This window comes from Chionomys nivalis, chromosome 8 (genome assembly GCF_950005125.1).
Source record: "Chionomys nivalis chromosome 8, mChiNiv1.1, whole genome shotgun sequence".
NCBI lineage: Eukaryota > Metazoa > Chordata > Mammalia > Rodentia > Cricetidae > Chionomys > Chionomys nivalis.
Genome location: NC_080093.1, coordinates 14,419,220 through 14,442,611, shown reverse-complemented (window position 1 = coordinate 14,442,611; position 23,392 = coordinate 14,419,220). Strand labels below are relative to the sequence as shown.

Below are 23,392 nucleotides of genomic sequence, written 5' to 3'. Positions count from 1 at the left end.
CAGAGTCAAATCCCTATGGCGTAAGGTATAAGAACTATTGAGGGGGGGCTGGAGAGATGGTTCCATGGTTAAGAGCACAGTCTGCTCTTTCAGAAGACCAGGGTTCAGTTCCCAGCACTCACTTGGCAATTTGCAACTAGTTTTCAGGAGAGCCAAACAGGCACTGCACATGTGGGAAAAAAAAAACCCATACACATAAAATAAACAAAATCTTTTTTTAAGGGAAGTATTAAAGTTTTGTTTTTTTCTTTCGTCCTCCTGAACTTGCTGGATAGGTGAATTGGCACACTTGGATCTGTTGTTCTCTGCTAGGCATGGAGCCAGCTTTCCTCGGTAGAACTTTTTCCAGTTCTGGAACACGAGGAAATTAGTTCAGTTAGCTATCCAAGATTCCCGCTACCATTTTCTCTATTTCTGGACGGTAGGAATGGAGTTTAAAACACAAAATCAGAGTTGGAATGAGACAGGCACACACACCTGCGATAAGTCAAAATGGGAAACGGAGACAGGACGGCATGGAAAGATTGCATGGATTGGATTTAGGAAGGAGGATCCCCAGACTTCCCCGGAAAGGGAGGGATCCCTAAATATCAATGCCCAGTTAACTTTGACAGGAGTTCGGGGAGTAGGGTCGCCCGCTCACGCTCTCAAAACGGACCCCGCCCCCTTTCCAGCAAATCATATCCTTCCTCCCGGGGCTGCCCAGAAGCCACTGCTAAACAGCACGCTGCAACCGAACACTACCTAACCCCACCCCCCTAACCGCCCAACACAATTTCTCATTTTTTATTGGCTTCTATAACCGTCAGTCAGAGAATCCTCGTATCCGTTGGCTGTCCCCGACCTACTCTCCGTTCCCTTGTAATCTGGGCTGGTCTCTTCGGGCACTGCACGCCTCCCGGAGCCAATTCCTTTTCTTGGATTGGGTAGCTGGAGTGCCACTTCCCAGGGTGCCACACTCTGATTGGCCGAGCGCGGTCGGACTCGCTCAGTTACCAGGCAGCGGGCTAGACTGAGGCTAGTTACCACGTCAGTGAGCTGACAGGGAAGGTAGCCGGGTCCGCCGACCGTCCCGGCCCAGTTCTCCGGGCCAGCTGTGAGCTCCCACCCTGAAGTTAGCATCGACTTCCAGAAAACAGGCTCCGTCCCGTGTCTCGGTCGCCGCCAGCGCCGGGAAAGCGGCTGGGAGACGCCTCCGGGGCCAGGCTGGACATGAGCCGCGGCTGCCGGTACTGGGACTAGGCCCCGCCATTTTGGATCCGCTGACAGGTCAGCGAAGTCTCTTCTTAGAGTTCCAGCGTCGCTTAGGCCGCCTGACGTTGCCATAAGGAAGGAGGAGGAAGGGTCCTTCGGTTGGGCGGAGCGGGCTGGGGTAGGGCTTAGGGGGAGGAAATTAGCCCCAAAGATTGATATGGGAGAGAGTTGGGAGGTGTGCAGGGGCCAAAGGTCAGGTAGGCCCTTGGCCCCGAGGGGTGTTTCCAGCTCTAAGTGACTCTGGGGATGCCAGAGTCATTTCTGGGTTGCTAGGCTTAGTCTAGCCTTCAACTCCTCTTCTTCAGGGCTTCCTGCACTCTATAAAGAATGCAGTCCTCAAAAACTGAGAGCAAAGCTAAGGATGGGGTTTTCGGGGTTTAGACAAGGAATCCTCCCAGGTCCTGTGAGCTGTCACTTCTGGGTGATTCCGTCCTGATAAAACTGAAGTGCTTCATGAAGGTGCAGGCCAGATTAGGCAGTTAGAAGGTGTACAGGATGGAGACCAGCAGTCTGGGAACTGCCTGTAAGATAAGATTTTCCTGGGGCTGGAGAGATGGCTCAGTGGTTAAGAGCATTGCCTGCTCTTCCAAAGGTCCTGAGTTCAATTCCCGGCAACCACATGGTGGCTCACAACCATCTGTAATGGGGTCTGACACCCTCTTCTGGCCTGCAGACATACACACAGACAGAATATTGTATACATAATAAGTAAGTAAGTAAATAAATATTAAAAAAAAAGATTTTCCTTCTACAGGACAGCGCAGCTGTCACCGTGGGTCTGTATGTAAACACTTTTTTTCTCCTTTGAAACAGGGTCTCTGGCTATCCCATAGCTCTCTAGACCAGGCTGGCCTCGAACTCCCAAAGATCCACCTGCCTCTGCCTCCCCGGTGCTGGGATTAAAGGCAGGCACTGTCACCAACAACTGTCAACACTTCTCTTCTGTGTTTTGAGTAGGCATTTTCCCACTGTGACTTCTTTCCATTTACCCTAAGGACATGAGATTTAGTCACAAGGAAGCCACTCTTTTGTGATACATTTGGTTGGGAGCTAAGGGGGATTTGAATACGGATTATTAAGTTCGGTACTGGCCGTCTGTTTACTTTTAATAGGTGGAAAAGCATGAAGAGGACTGGAGATGTAGGTCAGCTGGTTGAGGGCTTGCCTTGCATGTATGAAGTCTTGAGTTCAGTCCCTAGCACTTCATAACCTTGGGCACCTGGGCACACCTGTAATTCCAGTACTTGGGAGGTAGAAACAAAGGGTCAGGCATTCAAGGTCATCCTCTGCAGTGAAAGGCCAGCCTGGGCTAAACGAGACACTGTCTCAAACAAACAGACAAGTTGTGAAACATGATCTGCTTGTGGTAGAGTCAAGGAAGCAGAGTGGATGATGGGGCTCAACCCCAAAGACATAAACATAAAGTGTCGTTTATGGCCCAGTAATGACCTTTGACATTGCTGTGTTATAAAGCAGTGGCAATTCATCAAAGGCAAAGAGGACTTTAGAGAGGAGAGGCCGTGGAGTGTTTTTTTAGCGCAGTAACTCAAGAATACCAGGCACTAATGAAGGCCATGTGGAGGATATACATGGAAAAATCTGCCATGGTCTTACAGTGATGGGGATGGAACCATTGGGTCTTACGTATGGTAGCCAAGCAGACCGCCACCGAGTCATAGCCACAGCTTGCTTTGTTTATTTTTGAGACATGGTCCCTCCAAGTTGTCCTGGCTGGCCTGGAACCTTGCTCTGTAGCCCTTGATCTCTCCTGAGCTGCTGGATTTACAGGCCTGCACCACTAGGTCTGACTCTACACTTCTGAAAAGTAGTGACTTATGCTAGGTGTGGTGACAGACAGTCTCAGTACTTTCCGGGTTGAGGAAGAGCATTTTGAGTTTAAGACTAGCCTGGCCTACAAAGTGAGATTCTGTCTCAAAACAAAACAAAACAGTCTTCCTAATTCCTTTCAGCAGATATTGGACCCCACAAAATATCATGCATCCCTAGGATTAGTTCAGTATGTGGTTAGGTTTGTGTCTTGGCCTGGCCCTGGCAGTCAGTCCTTTTGCTTGGTAAGTAGAAACAAGGTGGAGGACTGGGGATTGGAAGGCAGATTATCTAGGATGATACAATCCTTGAACCAAGTTTCTCTTCGTTCTCTTTGCCCTCCTAAAAATGGGTGTGTTAGAGTGTGTATACATGTGTGCTAAGAAAAGAAGGAATCGTGTTTTTGATTAATACAGATTTAAAGCGAATGGAGTGGAAATGGTACAGGACACTGCTTTCAATGAGAATCAGACACTTCCAATAAAGGATGCATCTCATTGATAAAGCATTTTCCTAGCATGTGAGAGAGAGGCCCTGGGTTTGATTTTCAGTGCCGAGGGCAGGATACAATTTTCTATGTAGGAATAATTCTACTAATATAAATTTTCTTTAATGTTGTTCTCAAACTTCAAACTTCTTTTTAATAGTGTGTGTTGTAGGCAAACTATATAGTATGTTGCAGTCTTTTTTTTTTAATTAGGGTTTCTCTGTGTAGCCTTGGCTGTCCTGGAACTTGCTCAGTAGGTCATGTTGGCCTCAAACTCAGAGATTTGCTGGCCTCTACTTCCCAAATGCTGGGATTAAAGGTCTGCACAACCACTGTCTGGCATATGTTCCAATCTTTTTTTTTTTCCTAGATGGGGTTTCTCTGTGTACCCCTGATTGTCCTGGAACTTGCTCTGTTTACCAGGCTGGCCTTGAACTCAGAGATCCTCCTGCCTCTGCCTCCCAAGTGCTGGGATTAAAGGTGTGCGCCACCATCGCCCAGCTCTTGTGTTCCAGTCTTAACAGTGATGCTCATTGACACAGTAGGAATTAAAGTTGTGGGCACATTTTCGTAGCCGCTGTCAGTTCCAGTTTCAGCTTACCTGATCCTCTTTCACTCCCTGTTTTCCAGAGTCAGGATGACTGCTGCTTTAAAGTCATAGCACTCACTGGTGGAGTGTCTCTTCTGCTCCAGTGGGCAGCTGGAGAGGAAGAAGACACAGCTCCCGCTCGGGAGGAGATACTATTTGTAAACAGCATCTCTGGAAAGACTATTGACTGGTCACGCTTCATCCCTGTTGGCTGGTTGTTGCTGATTAGAATGATTGGATGTTGGGTTCATGGTGGGGTTGAGTAGAAAGGAGAAGGAGTGATCCATTTTACCTTCATGCTGGAAGAGCTATGAAATAAATGTAATAAGTTGTTGTTCCTCTTTTTTACGTTTCAACTGAATTTGTTTAAAGGAAAATACAGTAGAGTGGTATGCTCCTTTGGAACTCCCATGGCAGTGGAAATGATCATGGAAGTGATGATTTATTCCAGATAGTGAATGTGCTCAGAGCAGCAATAGTATAAATAATCGTGGAAGTGTAATGATAAATCTTTTTGTTGTTGTTTTGTTTTTGTTTTTTGAGACAGGGTTTCTCTGTGTAGCCTTGGCTGTCCTGGAACTCACTCTGTAATCCAGGCTGGCCTTGAACTGATAGAGATCCACCTCCTTCTGCCTCCGAAATGCTGGGATTAAAGATGTGTTCTACCACTGCCTGGTTGAGGACAAATCTTATAAACAAGGGTTATACATTTGAGTGCATGTCAGGCAGGGAATGTGAATGACGGAAGCAGTCTGGAGGAAAATGGATAGGAAGCAGCAGAACTATACTGTGCAGGCCCTTAATTGAAGAAGGCAGCTGTCGCTTCCGCAGGTGGTTACTGTTTGAAGACCTGAGCACAGCATGACTGGCTGTCCTGTTGTTTAGTCCATGGTAATTCCTGAAAGAGAAACTAGGCAGACTGTGGGGCTGGCACTGCCGCTCCCAGGACCCCGTCTTTGTTCCACTCTGCCACTGGTCACCCTTATATTAAGATGAGGATAGAGAGGAGCGTTGTTTCATTTGCATCTCTCAGATGGGCAGTTTTGGACAGGTCAGTGGCTTTCCCTACATACAGTTCTGGAGTCAGTCTCAGAATCTCCACTGAAGGAGGAGATGGCACGTAGAGCCAAGGTACACTGTGCACCCGATTAGCAGGTTTGAGAGGATTTTCCAGCTGTGCCTGGTCAGATCAGAGTACCTGCTTTTTCCTGGTTGGACTTTCTCTAACTCCTATCTTTTTTTTTTTTTTTTTTTTTTTTTTTTTTTTTTTTTTGGTTTTTCAAGACCGGGTTTCTCTGTGGCTTTGGAGCCTGTCCTGGGACTAGCTCTTGTAGACCAGGCTGGTCTCGAACTCACAGAGATCCGCCTGCCTCTGCCTCCTGAGTGCTGGGATTAAAGGCGTGCGCCACCACCGCCCGGCAAACTCCTACTCTTTCTGTAATTTCCTGTTCAGTAAGTTTTTTGTGTGCCTCTTTCCTCCAAGCTCAGTAGTGTTTTGTTTGCATGCATGTGTGTGTATGCCATGTGTGTGCCTGGTACAGGAAGAAGTTAGAGAGAGTTGGATCCCCTGGTTAGAGAGAGTTGGATTCCCTGAAATTGGAGTTACAAATGATTGTGAACCACAATGTGGGTGCCAGGAACTAAACCCAGGTCCTCTGTAAGAGAAACAAGTGCTCTTAACCACTGAGTCATCTCTTTCTACCCCCTCCCTTTTTTTTTTTTTTTTTTTTTTTTTTTTTGGTTTTTTGAGACAGGGTTTCTCTGTGGTTTTGGATCCTGTCCTGGAACTAGCTCTATAGACCAGGCTGGTCTCGAACTCACAGAGATCCGCCTGCCTCTGCCTCCCGAGTGCTGGGATTAAAGGCGTGTGCCACCATCGCCCGGCTCCCCCCCCCCTTTTTTTGAGAGAGAGAGGGGGGGTCTCACTGTGCAACCCAGACCAGCCTTGAGCTTGTGATCTCTCTTTCTTGGTCTCTAGCTTGTTTATTTTCTGTATGTTTTAGGTATTAGTCTTCTAATACCAGATGTATAGCTAGTTAAGATTCTCTTCTATTCTGTAGGCTGTATCTTTACTCAATTAACTATTTTCTTTCCTGTTTAGAAGCTTTTCAATTTCATGAGGTCTCTCATTTATCAATTGTTGGCCTTGTTTTCTGAGTGACTAGAGTATCATTGGGTTTTTTTTTTTTTTTTTTTTTTTTGGTGGAAGATGAGAGACAGGGTTGTTCTAGTTTCATTCTTCTGTGTGCGGATGTATGGTTTTCTTTCTTTTTCTTTCTTTCTTTTTTCCAAGACAGGCTTTCTCCTTGTAGCTCTGGCTGTTCTGGAATTCACTCTGTAAACCAAGTTGGGCCTGAACTCAGAGATCTACCTGCCACTGCCTCTCTAGTGGTGGGATTATAGGCGTGTACTATGTACTGCCATGCTAGTTTGATGGTTTTCATGACTTTCATTTCCTGGGGATTCCATCCCTATTCAATATGCAAATTTAGCTACATAAAAATTTTATTTTGGGCTGGAGAGATGGTTGAGTGGTTAAGTGCACTGGCTGCTCTTCCAGAGGACCTGAGTTCACTTCCCAGCAGTTTACAACTGTCTATAATATGGCAGTTTACAACTGTCTATAACTCTAGTTCTAGGGGATTTGGAACCTTTACACAGACATATATGCAGGCAAAACACCAATGCACATAAAAATAAATATAATCTAAAAAAAAATAGCCAGAAGTTGGTGGTACATGGCTTTAATTCCCAGCATTTGGGATGCAGAGGCAGGCAGAGCTCTGAATTCAGGGCCAGCCTGGTCTATAGAGTGAGTTCCAGGGCAGCCAGGGACACACAGAGAAACCCTGTCTCCAAAAACAATAGAACAGAACAAAATTTTTCAAAAGTGTTTTGCCTGTGTGTATGTTTGTGCACCTTGGGTGGGCCTATGGATGGCTGTGAGCCACTGTGTGGGTGCTGGGAACTGAATCTGGGTCCTCTGAAAGAACAGAAGGTGCTCAAACTCTGAGGGATCTTTTTTTTTTTTTTCTTTTTTCTTTTTTTTTTTGGTTTTTCGAGACAGGGTTTCTTTTTTTTTTTTTCTTGACAGAGTTTCTCTGTGTAACTCTGACTGCTCTGGGTGTAGACCAGGCTGGGCTTGACCTCACAGAGACTGGCTTGCTTCTGTTTTCTGTGTGCTGGCATTAAAGGCATATACCACCATACCCAGATTTAGATGTGTATTTTGTATTTATTTATATGTATATGTATCTATAAAATATATTAACTGTACTTATCAACATGGACATGGATGACTCTTAGATAAAACATCAAAGTACATATTACAGAAGAATATATAAAATATTCATTACACATAAAGGAGAATGATATTGTATGTTATTTAAAGATATATATCATTGAAATAAGAGTAAAATGTTAATAAATGTCAGTTTTACAATAGTAGGAGTCGTGGACAGAAGCAAGGAGGATAAGAATTGGGAAGTACTCAAGAGTCTTCCCTTGAACCACTAATCTCGACACTGGTTATTATATGACTGTATTCTTTTGTAGGCTAAATATCACATGTTTAAAGAATAAAAATGTAGGGCCGGACAGTGGTGGTGCACACCTTATATCCCAGCGCTCAGGAGGCAGAGGCAGGTGGATCTCTGTGAGTTTAAGGTCAGCCCGGTCTACAGAGTGAGTTCCAGGACAGCCAGGGATGTTTCACAGAGAAACCCCGTGTCAAAAAAACAAAAGAAAAAAAAAAACCAAACCCTTAAGTAGTGTTTTCTTTTTTTTTTTTTTTTTTTTGGCTTTTCGAGACAGGGTTTCTCTGTGGTTTTGGAGCCTTTCCTGGCACTAGCTCTTGTAGACCAGGCTGGTCTCGAACTCACAGAGATCCGCCTGCCTCTGTCTCCCAAGTGCTGGGATTAAAGGCGTGCGCCACCACCGCCCGGCTTCAGTAGTGTTTTCTATGGTGTTTTTTTGTTGTTGTTTTTGCTTTTTTAACATAAGTAGTGGTAGAAAGTCATATACTATAATACTAATACTTTTTTAAAAAACACTTTACAATAGTTCTGAAATCTTTTTTTTTTTTTTTTTTTTTTTAAGACAGGGACTCACAACACAGTTAAGGCTGACTTTAAACTCACTTGTGAATACCAGTGTTACTCGCATTAGCCACCATGCTAGACTGAGGAGTTTTTAAATAATGGGAAGTGGCAAATTTATTGTTACATATTCCTAGGAGATACTCTAAGCCAAGAAAAAAGTGTTTTTAGGAAACAATCTTATGAACCCAGGTTGGTCTCCAGTCTTCTGTGTTGTGAAGGATGACTTGCCTTTCCTGGTCCTTTTACCACTACCTACTGTGGCACTTAGACCACAGGTCTTCACCATCGTGCCAGTCTGTGTAAGTGTGATAGGATTGAATCTGGAGCTTTGTGCACATGTGGTGAGCACTCTACCAGCTAAACTGCATCCCTCATCTTCTAAGAAGAAACTCAATTTTTCAGTATTTTTACCTGGGGAAAGAATTAAATATCTTTTCAAAGTGCTGTTCTGGGCAGTAAAGGCAATCCTATAGTAGTTCCTCTGGGAGCAGTTGCAATACTAACTTAGCTTTCAGCTTCATTTCAGAGATTCACAGAGCATCAGCTTTACAAAGCATCTACTGGAGTCTTCTTGCTGGAGATTCCTGCAGTCAGTAAGTGGATGTGAGGTTTTAGAACTTCTCATTCCTGGAACTGCCTGGGCAGAATGCTTGCAGTATTTAAGTTGACATTTAACTGTGATTCCAAACCAAAGCCTTCTTTTTCTCCCCTCTGAGACAGAGTCTCACTATGTAGCCTTGACTGGTCTGAAATTCACTACTTAGTTTAGGCTGGCCTTGAACTCAGAGAGATCTGCATGCCTTATTTTTGTTCTTTTGTGGCACATACCTTTAATCCTCGCACTGAGGAGGCAGAGGCAGGCAGATTTCTGTGAGTTAAACGCCTGCTTGGTCTACAGAGTGAGACTCTGTCACAAAAAGAAATCTTCCTTCCTTCCTTCCTTCCTTCCTTCCTTCCTTCCTTCCTTCCTCCCTCCCTCCCTCCCTCCCTCCCTCCCTCCCTCCCTCCCTCTCTCCCTCCCTCCCTCCTTCCTTCCTTCCTTTCTTTTTTTTTTTTTTGAAATAAAGTCTCATGTATTCCAGACTAGCCTGGAATTCACTATGTGGATTGGGCTGGATTTGAATTTACAGAGATCTACCTTCCTCTGTTTCCAGAGTGTTAGGATTAAAGGTGTACACCATAACAGCCAGCTACATTGTTAAGTTTGAAATTGTTATCTTGACTACTTGGAACTTCCAGAGACTTTTAGGACAGTCAGACAGTTAGGTTCATAACTTAAGATAGAGTTAACCTTAGTGTCCCAGATTGAAAGTCTTGGTACTGGAAAGTCAAAATGACATTTCTCACGTTGTTAGTCTAGTCATGACTATGCTTTGGGTGACTTAACTAATTAGTTGGTAGTGTTGGGTTCTGGACCAAGTTCCACATGAACATTAGGGAAGTGTTTCTCTAAGTTACATTCCCACCCCTTTTATTACTATTATTTTGAGATGGGGTCTTGGTAAGTTGCCTAGGCAGGCCTTGCAATTTCAATCCTTCTGCCTTAGCCTTTCTAGTAGGTGGGAGTACAGGTGTGTGCCACCATACATAGCTAGTTATTTAAATAATCCCCCATCTTGGGGCTGGAGAGAGATGACTCAGTAGTTAAGAGAATTGTTTTTCTAGAGGACCCAGGTTCAATTCCCAGCACCCAAATGGTGACTCATAACTATTTATAACTCTAGTACTGGGGGATCTGATGGCCTATGCTGGTACTGGGCATATGCATGGTGCACAGATGTATATGCAGGCTTAACATTTATATACGTAAAATGAAAGAGAAAAGATAGGCGTGTGGCACGCTTTTAATTCCAGCACTTGGGAGGCAAAAGCAGCCAAATCTCTGAGTTCAAGGCCAGCCTGTTCTACAGATTGTAGGTCAGCCAGGGCTACACTGAGAAACACTGTCTCAAAACAAACATAAAAACAAACAAAACTCCCTAAAGTCAACAAGTAAACAAACAAACAAACAAACCCTAAAGGCAAAAAATATTAACCAGTCTTTTCTCTTCAACTGTTCTGGTAGGTTTGTCAGGATGGTGGATAAGAATATTTACATTATTCAAGGAGAAATTAACATTGTTGTTGGCGCCATCAAACGAAATGCACGATGGAGCACCCATATACCACTGGTAAGTGGGGAATGGGCAGACAGTCTGGTCACTGAGTTATTGTAGGGATCTCATCTTTGGTTAAAACAGTAATCAACTAAGAGTGAGTGTGTGTTTGTGTGTGTGAGAGAGAGAGAGTGAGAGATGAAAGAAGAAAGGGGATGTAAAAGGTAAGGAATAGGCCCTCATAAAAGGAGGAGGGAGAAAGAGAACAATAGAAGACCTGACGTGAAAGCAGAATGGAGCTGCTGGGTGTGGTCGTGTGTTCCTATAACCCTAGCACTTGGAAGGTAGAAAAAAACAGGATCATATGTTCAAGGCTAGCTTTGGTTATATACTGAATTCAAAAGTAACCTGGGCTACTTAAGACCCTGTATCAAAAAACAAACAAACAAAAAACCCCAAAAGACAGGGAGTGCAGGGCTGGGGGCTGGAGAAATGGCTCAGCAGTTAAGAATAATTGCTAATCTTCTAGTGGACCAAGTTGGTGGGCAATTCATGACTCTATCTCCAGTTCTAAGTGATCCATATCCTCTATTAGCCTCCCTGGGTACCTGTACACATCTGCTATATACTCATGTAGGTATACACACACATGAATAAAAGCCATAAAAGAGTAGGCGCTAGGGAGATGGTTCAGCAGTTAAAACACTTGCTGCACAAGCAAGAGGCCTACAGTTTGGATCCCCAAAACCCATATAAAGGATTAGTTGCTATCCAGGGCTGGTGAAGAGACTGAGTGGGTAAGGCCTGTAATTCAAGCCTTGGAAGGCAGAGACAGGGATACCTGGAGCAAGCTAGCTAGTGAGAGTGGCCATATCAGTGAGCTCTGGGGTTGATCCTCTGCCTCTGAGGATAAGGTAGGAGAATGGTAGAGGTAGATGCCCAGTATTAACCTTAGGCTTCCATGTACCTGTTACCATGTATATGTACACACTTGTATACCACACACACATCTAAATAAAAAGAAGTAGAAAAAAATAACCATAAAATCAGTGGCTGATAAGATGGCTTAGTGGTTACGGGTTTTCTTTAAATCCTGATAGCCTGAAGTTGGTCTCTGAAACCTACATAAGAATGGAAGGAGAGGGCTGGAGAGATGGCTCAGAGGTTAAGAGCATTGCCTGCTCTTCCAAAGGTCCTGAGTTCAATTCCCAGCAACCACATGGTGGCTCACAACCATCTGTAATGGGGTCTTGTGCCCTCTTCTGGCATGCAGGCATACACACAGACTATTGTAAAATAAATAAATAAATAAATAAATAAATAAATGTTTTAAAAAAAAAAAGAATGGAAGGAGAGAACCAATTCCATAAAGTTGTCTTCTGACTTCCACATATGCATGATATGTATACATGCTCATACAGATGTTATATATGATAAACAAAACAAATCAAAAGGAGAGAAGAGGAAATCTACTTGAGGGGAACAGAGAACTCACTAGAATGGTGGTAGGATAGGGAGGGGGGCTAGTGAATAAGAACAAAGTATAAGGATGGCGAAAGGTTTTCGTACCCAGTATTAAGTCTCTCTGCTGATGCAACAAATCAGATCAGGCCAAATGAATAGTCCAGGTTTAATGAGCAAAGCATTCCCAGGTGATCCCAGGGAAAAGAGAGAAACCATGAGGGACATCCATATAGCAAGTAGTGGAGGGGGGACCGTGTCTTAACCTGTAGGGGTTTGGAATGGGGGGATTAAGAATTGGGGGCCAAGACGGAGCTTCCAAACTGACATATATATGAAAATACCATAATGATACCCATCTTATTTATTCATTCATTCATTCATTCATTCATTCATTGCTTTAAACCTAGTATGTAACTAAGGCTGTCTTTAAACTCCTGGTCTTTTTTTTTTCCTTGGTTTTTCAAGACAGGGTTTCTCTGTAGCTTTGGAGCCTGTCCTGGAACTAGCTCTTGTAGACCAGGTTGGCTTTGAACTTACAGAAATCTGCCTGCCTCTGCCTCCCGAGTGCTGGGATTAAAGACGTGCCTAGCTCAACTCTTGGTCTTCTTACCTCCACTTCCTAAATGCTAGGAATAGGTCTGCACCACCAGCACCCTCTAGTTGAAACCCATTATTTTTTAGACAAACTTAAAAGAACGACAACCTAGTGCTGGCAAGGTAGGTGAGTGGATAAAGCCTGATGTGTTAATCACTGTTCTATTGCTGTGAGAGACATCATGACCTAAGAAACTCTTATGAAAGAAAGCATTTAATTTAGCATGGCGCCACGCATGGTACTAGAACAGTAGCTGAGAACAACATCCTGATCTGTAGGCAGTAGACAAAGAGAAAGAGAAAATGGGCCTGGCATGGGTTTTTGAGACCTCAATGTCCACCACCAGTGACACACTTCCTCCAACAAGTCCAAACCTCCTGATCTATTCCCTGGTGACCAAGCATTCAAAAATATGAGCCTATGGGGGCATTTTCATTTACACCACCACACCTGACTACTTAGGTTCAATGCCTGGAACCCACATGGTAGAAAAAGAGAACTGACTCCCACAGGTTGTCTTCTAATTACTACATGTGTGGCCCTTACATACACAAACACACAAAATAAACATAAAAAAATCCCCGTAATTAAAATAACATCGTGTTTTCAGTAATAATAGGAATTCAGAATTGTTCTTGGTATCCAAGGATACTTCTGTTTTATTTTAATTGGCATCAGATTTATAGGTTTAACCCAAAAGATCATCATATTCTTCTCTCTATACATGTATAATATATGTATGTAAATATATATATGTGTGTGTGTATATGTATATACTGTACACACATATGAAACAGAGATACTTTATCAAGAAAGGAAGCATTTTCGATAGTGGGAGTGAGCTAGTGTCTTCTTAGTTTCATCTCGGGCTAGAGAGATGACATAGTAGTTAAGAGCACTGCTGCTCTTCCAGAGGGCCACAGCTGGGTGCCTACAGCCACCTGTAACTCCAGTTCCAAGGATCCAGTGTCCTGTCTTTTTAAATCTTTAAAAATTATTATCTGTGGCTGGAGAGATAGCTCTGAGGCTAAGAGCACTGACTACTCTGCTGAAAGACCCTGGTTCAGTTCACATGACAGTTTACAATTGCCAGTTGTAATTGCCAGACTGAACTCCAGTTTCAGGTGTTCAGTCACCCTCACACAGCCATGCATGTAAGCAAAATAACAATGATGATAATCTGTGCAATGGAGTCTGTAAGCTTCCACATGCAGAGCAGGTCTTATCTTGCCAGTCAAATGAATAAGAAACTTCATTGTTAGTGTTAGGTCTCAGGAAGTTCATATATCCATAAATGGGTTCAATCTGGCCTATTGAAGGATTTCTGGCTGCAGATAAAAGCCAGCGTTCTTTAGGAACTTGTGAAATTTTTTCTGTTGTTGTTGCTGTTTCCAAAAGAGCCCTCCCGCCAGCTATTCTTCCTTATAATCCACATGATTTGTCCACCCCCTGTTCTCTCAAGTTCTGTTGCTTTCTTGCTATCTCCAATATTCTCTCCCATTATCCAGCTGCCCTAGCCCTGGCCATGTCCAGTCTGTTTCTTTTTTCTCTCTGCTCTGGACTCTTCCAGATGCCTCTGAATTTTTTTCTTTCTCTGATATACAATAAAAACCTTTCCCCTAATGAGATGATTATGTCATCAGTTTCTTTACTGTGTTCCCTCACATATAGTTTTAAAGTTGACTGCTTGTTGTTGTTGTATATATATTATAACACACACACACATATGTATGTATGTGTGCTTATTTGTAGAATTGCGTGAACAAAGTTTGGCACAATTATAAAAATAAGTTTAGTGTTTTCTAACTAATATTTTACCTGCTAAGCCATCTCTCTAGCCCTCAATCAGTGTTTTTGAATAAACATGGGGATATTCCAAACATACTCACCAAATAGTTTATCTTTGTCAAGTTAGAAAGTTCTGATATATGTCTGTATCATGTATACATGTGAAGTAAAAGTAGAGACGTGGGTTTTTACATACATAAATGGTGTTCTTGGTCACTTTTTTTCACTTTTGGTCCCTGTTTGTTTGAGAAAATTTAAAATACTATGGGGCACCTAGACATACAAATAAAACATTTACTGATAATAAATTATAAAGAAACTTATCTAAAAAATAATTGTTTGGGAGTTGCTGAGATGGCTTAGAGGGTGGAGGTGCTTGCCACCAAGCCTGATGACCCAAGTTTGATCCCCAGAACATATTGGAAAGAGAGAAGCAACTCCTGCATACTGTCGTGATTTTCACACTTACGTCAAGTCATCTGAGTGCCCATACACATACACACATAAATATATACTTTTTTTTTGTTTTGTTTTTCTTTGTTTTTCAAGACAGGGTTTTTTTGTAACTTTGGAGTCTGTCCTGGAACTTGCTCAGTAGTCTAGGCTGGCCTCGAACTCAGAGATCCACCTGTCTCTGCCTCCTGAGTGCTGGAATTAAAGACGTGTGCTACCACTGCCCAGCACAAATAAATGTTTTAAAAACATTCTTTGATAAACATATAGCCTTGCCATTTATTAAAGAAGAAAGCAGATTTACATACTAATGAGGAAGATAGATGTACTTATTTATTCTTACATAAAGAATTAAATCATCACTGAGTATTTGGTACTGCAGGACATAGAATATTGTTCATTTTTTGGAGTTGATAGCTATTTTGATTTGATTTTATAATTTTTTTTATTGGATTTTTCTGTGGAGCCTTGGCGGTCCCAGCACTCTCTTCGTAGACCAGGCTAACCTCGAACTAACAGAGATACACCTGCCTCTGCCTACAAGCAGCCATTTTTAAAACCAAATATTCTCTAACACAATACAAAGGTGTTCTAATTTGATCCTACATTCTGAGGAATGGCAGTAAAAATTTTTAAAAATTTTTTTTCCATCACTAAATTTATATTATGTTTCTAGAGGAGCAGAAAACTTTTTTACAGCAAAAGTACTGCAACTCATAAAACATACCAGTTTGAAATCTAAGCTAATGTGGTTTGGGCATGCTCATTGTGGTACAAGGTGTGGCATGTGCAATGCAAAGTGCATGTTGTGTGATTAGAACACTGACTGCCGGCAGCAAAGTAAGGAAAATGCATCATAGGCACACTGCCTGAGACTCCCTGAATTCATTTTGATTTTGAATTAAATTCTGATCATTTTGTATTCAGGAATATTTTGCTGTTGCCAAACTTTCAAGATCCCCCCATATTTGGCTGTGATTAACCAGAAACTAGGTTGAGGCCAATGAGATGGCTCAGTGGGCAGGCACAAGCCCAATGACTAGCTAGAGTTTGATCCCCAGGATCATATGGTGGAAGGGGAGAACCTAGTCCACATGTCGTTCCCTCACCATCACATGTGTGCTATGGCGTGCACATGTACACAAAATAAATAAAATATAGTAAAACATGTTAAGAAGAATAAAAGGAACTGGGTTATAGATTAGCATTGAAGAACTTACTTTAGGTAAGATCACAGTGTCTCTGAAATAGAGTGAGGAGCCATGGTTAAGTTTCTTTTCCTCAGAAAGAAAACATACTGAATTTTATGGTTGGATTTAGGGAGATAGTTTTGATCTTTCATTTTCTTTTTACTGTTTTGGACTAGTCATTTTTCTTCTTGACTTATGATTCTCCAGGACGAAGAGCGGGATCCTCTACTGCACAGTTTCAGTCATTTAAAGGAGGTCTTAAACAGCGCAACAGGTAAGGCTCCACATGCAGTAGAATTTTTAAACAGCGTAACAGGTAAGGAAGGCGCCACACGTGGGAAACAGTATAACAGGTAAGGCTCCACATGCAGACAGAATTACCTGGCCTAGTAAGAAATACATGTATTTGATTTACTGCAGGGATAGACAAAACTTTCTTATAAAGGATCATATTGGGCAATTAAATGGAAACAAAGGACCATATAGTAAACCCTTTAGGCTTTGTAGGCTGCTCAGCTCTGTCCATGCAGCTCACTAGTCATAAGTAAGATGTACATTAGAAGTATATATTTTCTTTCTTAAGAAGTATGCAAGTCAGATTGGGCTCAGGGATAAAGCTTGTCAATCCCTAGTCATTGCTTTCAGTCTTCCTATGTTCTCAGAATCCTTTGTTCTTTTATTTTCCTAATCAAATTAACTTTATGTATTATTCACATTTAGAATTTCCAAAGCCATTTGCATATTATCCTTGTTAACTTACAGAAATGTGTGAAAGAGACATGCATAACGCCCCCTTTTTATGACAGAAAGTGAAGTGTAGAGGATTTAACGTGATCTGCCTGAAGGTTTGGAGTTGTAGCTCAGTTTATCAAGTGGTGATCTCCCTTGAATAAGCCCTAGATTCAATCTGTAGCACCCCAAAAACTTTGTGGTAGCATGGACCTTGTCTGTAATCTCAGGTCTTGGGAGGAGAAGCCAAGAGGTTCAGAAGTTCAATATCATCCTTTAGCTATATACCAGTTTTAGGCTAGCCTGAGCTACATGAGATCCTATCTCAAATGAAAAAAAAACAACAACAACAAAAGACAAACAAAAAACCAAAAAGCAAACAGTACACCTAAAGTGATCTAGCTAATCTCAGAAGCCGAATCGAGTAAATTTTAGGCTTCTGACACCTGCTTTAGTGCTCTTCTCCATGTTGTCCATTGCTTTGGTGCATTTAATTAGAGAGGACTGTATATACACAGTGCCTTTTATTGTGTGTGTGGGAGAAGAGGGTAATGGAAGAAAAAAGTCAATACCCATGTGGTTTTTTGTTGTTATTTATTGTTTTTATTTTGCACTTGTGCTTTTTAAAGGCAATATAGACTAAAAGGAAATGCCTCAGAAATGTGTTCCTGTGTTGACCCTAATGGGCTCTTGTAGCACAGCCTTGGAATGCTGTAGACAGTGGTGTATCAGCCCATCATTGAACATTATTTAGACTTCAACAGCTTAAACATACAGTAAATGAAAAAGAAGTTCCTCATTTTATGAGAAACATAGGATAAGGTTTGGAGAAAGTTATTTTCCCAAACATGGACTGAAGTTATCTATAAAGGAACGAATTTTGCTTCACTGAAAAGGTTTTAAATTTTTAGTTTTATAAACTAAACTTGGCTTATAGCCAAGTCTGGTGCTGACCCCTGTAATCCAAGCACTCAGGATGAGACAGAAGGAGTGCTGTGAACTGGAGGCAAAGCTGGGCACACGTGACTAAGAACACCAAAGAGGGACTGAGACTCCGTTTATTGTCCTCACGTTCCCGTACACACTGACTCCAGGAGAGTCTGCGCTACAAAATAAGGTTCTCTCCTCAACAAGCAAGCAAGCAAATAAACAACCTAGACATAGTGGTACAGACCTGTAATCTCAATATAGGAGCCTGAGGCAGGAGGATTGAAAATTTAAGACTTGTCTAGGCTATAGAATGAGTTCAAGGCCAGCCTGGGCAACTTAATGAGACCCTGTCTCAAAATTTAAAACAAAAATACAAATGGATCAGCTCAATTGTAGTGCACTTGCCTCAAATTCACAAGGCCTCAGGTTCAATCCCTAGTGGCAAACAAACAAACCAAAAAGTTAGAGAAGTTAGAGAAGCAGTATAGACAATGGCTCAGTGCTTAACATGAGCTCCAGTACTCACATCAGCTCAAGCTCACTTGTAGCTCCTGGAGTGCTGATGTTACAGGTGTCTGCTCAATACTGGCTCCAAATTTTTCATTTTTTTCTTTCTTTGTATAAATTTCCTGTACAAGGATATGAGAACCTTGTTTCCTGTGAGGCTGACTGATTCCATGGCAGTTATCCTCACAGAGGATCTTTGGGGATATTTGTAGTCAGTATCTACACAAACTGTGATAACTTCATTCTCTACAACCAAGAGTACAGAATTTGTATATTGTTACTTTGACAAAAGTATCAGTGAGGGGGACTTGATTGTTCCCCTTAGTCATTAAGGGCTCTTAGATCCTTTCAGAGGGTTCTTCTGAAGGAGTTAATGCAGGAGTGTGATTTCTGTGAGGAGTTTCTTTGGGAGTGAAGAAAGTGTTTTATGGTTGTACAATGTTGAAAGTCTATTAAAAACCACTGAGCTGTATACTTTACAAGGATAAATTTTATGGCATGTGAATTGTAGCTCAAAATGTGTGTGTGTGTGTGTGTGTGTGTGTGTTTTTAATGTAATCAGGGTTTTATTGTACTGTTCAGGCTTGCCTTGAGTTTCTGGACTCAAATGGTGTATCTGCCAACCTCCTGAGTAACTGGGACTATAGGTGTGCACCACTGTACCTAGCTTTATCTGTCATTAAAAAAAATCAAATGTAAGTTACAAAACTGATGAATTCACATTTCTTAGGGCGGGCTTAGAACTCTGGAGGGAAGCCTTTGGATGTAGTCATGGCCGAGCTTTGGACCCATTGCCCAGCAAAGGCAGCATAAGGCAGCCTCTTGGCCACTTTGTCCTTTTACGTCTCTCTCATTAACTCAAGGAAGCACATGGCTTTTATATTTAAATTTATTCAAGCTGTAATCTTTGACATTTGAGTTAGCTTTAGTACAGTTTTGCATTTATAGTAATATATATTATGTATTTTCTCTATCCCCAAAGAATCCCTTTTAATCTTTTCCGGATGCAAATTTCAGGCTGTCTTGTCCCATCTCCCCTCTCTTGCTCTCTTTCCCCTCCCCCCACAGAGTGTGTTTGATCAGGTGTGGCAGGAATATCCACTGTCAAGCTGCGCCCTTTATATTAGTCAATATTATCCTTCTCCCCCCTCCCTGTCTGTCTGCTCCTTTGGGCTTTCCCAGTTGATTTATAATTTTGGAATTCTCATCGGAGTCTGTAATACAGTTTGTTCATTATTTAACCAAAACCTGTTTAATGAGCAGAGAGAGGCAATGTAAATGTTAGACATGTTGCAGTGATGTACCTTTGTGCTTCTCAGAACGGGTGGGTAGTTAACTCTGTGCTGCCTGCAGGGCTGGGGTATCCTGGGCTTATGGCAAAGGGTCACTGTGGGAGTGGGTAGTGGCCCTTTTGTCCCTAAGTAGCCTTTGTATCTGTCAAACCCTGCCACAGTTTTAGATTCCAATGATACATTTCCTTTCACCTTTCTAGTAATCTTATGGGGCTCTGGGAAAATGCTAGAGTTATGTTCAACCTCACAGCTAGACCCTGTGGTGACATCTGTGGTATGGAATGGGAGCATAAGAAGGAAGGCCAAATATCTTCCTGATATTGCTCTTGGTTTTAGGTCTGAAAAGAGATGGACAATTGAGAAGAATGAGACATGGTCTGTGATCTTTGGTTAATTTTTTGCCAGATTAGAGAAGTCTTTGCAAGTCTTAGTACCCTTATCTAGTATAGTTTTATACATTTATTCAGTTGTGATTTGTGGTATTTGGCTGTGCTTATTTTTTAATCCAGATTTAGACTGCCCTTTTCCTTGGTCTTCAAGCTCATCCCCCATATATGTATATGTGTTCATGTGTGTGCACACATATTTGTTCAAAGGGATTCTTTGCTAGAAAAATTTTGGATTTAGAACAGAAAGAAATATTCTAAAAATATCACAACAAAAATTTCTTGAAGGATTTTTTTGGTACTGGGGATTGTATCCATGACCTTGTACATGTTAGGCAAGTACTCTACCATAAGCTACATCCCAATCCCAGCCTTGTTTTTATTTATTTATTTATTTATTTATTTATTTATTTATTTATTTAGACAAAGTCTTACCATATAGCTCAGACTGGCTTCAAAATTAGAATTCTCGGGGCTGGAGAGATGGCTCAGAGGTTAAGAGCATTGCCTGCTCTTCCAAAGGTCCTGAGTTCAATTCCCAGCAACCATATGGTGGCTCACAACCATCTCTAATGGGGTCTGGTGCCCTCTTGTGACCTGCAGGCATACACACAGACAAAACATTGTATACATAATAAATAAATAAATAAATATTTAAAAAAAAAAAAAGAATTCTCTTACCTCCACCTCCCAAGAGATGGGATTCTAGGTATTTGCCACCATATCGATTTGGGATCATCTCTTAATGGCATTAAAGCCTTCAGGGCCAGGCTTGAGGAAGACCTTTTTTTAGTTTTGTGTGTGTGCATTCTCATACGCCTCCAACCAGTGTGAGTGAGTGAGCGTGTGTGTGTGAGAGAGAGAGACAGAGAGAGAGAGTGAAAGTGAATGTGAGCAAGAGTGTGTGTGTTTGTGTGTCTGTGTGAGAGAGAGAGACAGGGAGAGAGAGAGTGAAAGTGAATGTGAGAGAGAGAGTGTGTGTGTGTGTTTGTGTGTGTGTGTTTTTTTTTGTTTTTTGTTTTTTTTTTTTGGATTTTCGAGACAGGGTTTCTCTGTAGCTTTTGGTTCCTGTCCTGGAACTAGCTCTTGTAGACCAAGCTGGACTTGAACTCACAGAGATCCGCCTGCCTCTGCCTCCCGAGTGCTGGGATTAAAGGCATGCGCCACCACTGCCCGGCTTAGTGTGTGTGTTTTTGAAGTTAGTTCCAGGCCTTTTTAGGACTTATGTGTTATTTTGATTATCAGATTATCAGACTAGGGAGACCAGTATAAATACCATGGAATTATTGTAGCTTTTCTGAACCTTTTCTTATTCATTCTCTGAGATTTGGATTCTTTATTTTCCTGAGTTATTGGGTTGCTACTTACCAATATTTCCTGAATACTGCTATGTGCCAAACATTTTTCTTAGGTACTTAGACATTAATCTGTAATAATTGAGAGAGAGAGTATAGGACCAAAGTGTGTGGGGAGAACCAAATGTGTTTTGTAGCTGCTGGTGTTAACAAGACCAATGGCTCTGACCACTGTGAAGCTACTGGTGTCTGTATGATCCTTGCCAGGTATGAAAAAGACAATAGGGAATGAGAATAATTTGCTGTTACCTTTCTCTCCTCCCCTTCCTCTCTTTTGACTTGTTATTACTATTTAGCCCAGGGTGGTCTTCCCTTTGCTGGGATCACAAGTTTGTGTTGCCATGGCCATCTTGCTGCCATCTTTTCTTGTTTCTTTGATAACAAACAAATCAAGGAGAATGAAAAAAATGTGTTTTTCAATTCGGCTTTCTCATGTAAAGCTGTTATGCCCAAAACTTAGATGTTTCCAAAGACATCAGTGGATAGAATATTTCTTTACTGAACTAACTGGGATATCAGGAACTAACATACTTGAATCTAAGAGGGAGAAGCAGGTGCCTGGAGAAAGTGAATGTGTTAGGAGTTTATTTAAATATAGTTTATCTTGGACAAACACACCTGTAGGGTACAGTCTGTCTCAAGCTTTTTGAATTCAGAATCTGAGCTAGGAGGTTTGAGTACATCTACCCTCCAGAGGTTTCAGAGAACATTTAAACAGAGTCTGGAAGCCAACTGGAGAAGAACTATGACTTAACACCTGTCTGGCCTAGGCATCTTAGAAATAGCTGCCTAGGTAGACAAAAACAGTTCAAAAAAGCTTATACCTCAGATTTCATTTAGAAGAGGAGAGAAGTATAGGAGAAAGATTTTAGGAGTAAATAAAAGATTTTTTATTTAAGAAAAAGATTGAATGCATTATATGAAAAATTGCTAAATATATTTCCTATATTGATTGAATGTATATACTCATTTTGTTTCTGTAGGTGTCTATAGTTTGGGGACTAGCGGAATGAGTAATACAGCATTAGCCAGCATATAGTGGTACACTAGTTATTGCCTTTGTTTCGCTTGGAACTGAATTGAACTTTTTGTTTTGTTTTGAGGTAGGGTCTCACTATTAGCCCTGGTTGATGGAATTCACTATGTAAACCAGGCTTGCTTGGAACTTAAAGATGTCTGTTTACTTTTGTCTTGTGAGTGCTAAGATTAAAGGCATGTCTGGCTAGAACTGAACTTTTGAATTGTCCAAGGTATAACAGAAAACTACTTTGTTTTTCTTTAGAAGAAATTTAAGAACCAAGGTTGGCAGACAAATTTATATAAAAGGCTGAATATTGGAAGGGTTAAAGTCGGGTAAATGTGTGCACTTCCTATACCCCTTTTTTACTTTCTTGGTTTATAACAGAACATAAGACCATATATATATGTTTATGTACACACATACACACACAAAGCATGAAATGTTAGAATATGGCTTGATAGCTGGGCACAGTGCTTGCAGTTCCATCTGTTTGGGAGGTAGAGGCAACATTGTTGAAGCCTAGCAGTTCAAAGCATGATTGGATAACAAAATGAAACCTTGTTAAAAAAGGATATGAGACCCTGCCTCAAAAATAAGGTAGAGATAGCCAGACAGTGGTAGCGCACACCTTTAATCCAAGCACTTGGGAGGCAGAGGCAGACAGATCTCTTTGAGTTCAAGGTCCACCCGGTCTACAGAGTGAGATCCAGGACAGTCAGGGCTACAGAATACAGTAAAACCCTGTCTTGGGGGGGGGGGATAAAAGGTGGAAAACAATAGATGACACTCGATAGTGACTTTTGGCCTCCATGTGCCTGTGTACCACACCAGAAACTCATATACACTTGAACATGGACACACATGAGAGGAACGAGTATAAGAGAATGCATAAAGACTCTTGAGACTAGATAGTTGAATATGGTGGTGCATGTCTGTTATAACATGGGAGGCTGAAGCAGGTGGATCATGAGTTTGAGGCCAGCCTGGTTTATACAGTGAATTCTAGGAAAGGATGGATACATAATGAGACTCTGTCTCAGAGGGAGAAGAGGAGGGGAAAGAAGAGAGCTCTGTATAGTCTTGCTTCTTCTTGTGGGTACAGCTCTGCCTTTATTTTCCATAATACCTGGACACACACATAGCAGTCAGAATCAAGTCTGGCTGGTAGGAATGCATGTTTTCTATCTAAAGAGGCTTGTAAGTAGTAGTAGCAGCAGTAGCAGTAACAGTAACAGTAACAGCAATAATAATGCATTGTTAATATCTTAGTTCTCAAAAACAGAGGCAAAGGTACCTGAGTACTTTGTAGCATAGTTTGTAGGCATTGTA

The 23,392-nt window shown here is 41.7% G+C and overlaps 1 protein-coding gene across 4 annotated transcripts in view; it reads left to right on the top strand.

The window, feature by feature from the left end:
* Positions 1-1,033: 1,033 nt before the first annotated feature.
* Gbf1 (golgi brefeldin A resistant guanine nucleotide exchange factor 1) overlaps positions 1,034-23,392 on the top strand; it is a 143,289-nt gene continuing 120,930 nt past the window's right edge. For all 4 annotated transcript variants that reach the window (XM_057777366.1, XM_057777365.1, XM_057777364.1 and 1 more), the window contains exons 1-3: positions 1,034-1,269; positions 10,323-10,428; positions 16,051-16,117. In XM_057777366.1, the coding sequence (XP_057633349.1) occupies positions 10,333-10,428; positions 16,051-16,117 (163 nt within the window). In that variant the 5' untranslated portion in view covers positions 1,034-1,269; positions 10,323-10,332. The remainder of the gene's footprint in view (positions 1,270-10,322; positions 10,429-16,050; positions 16,118-23,392) is intronic.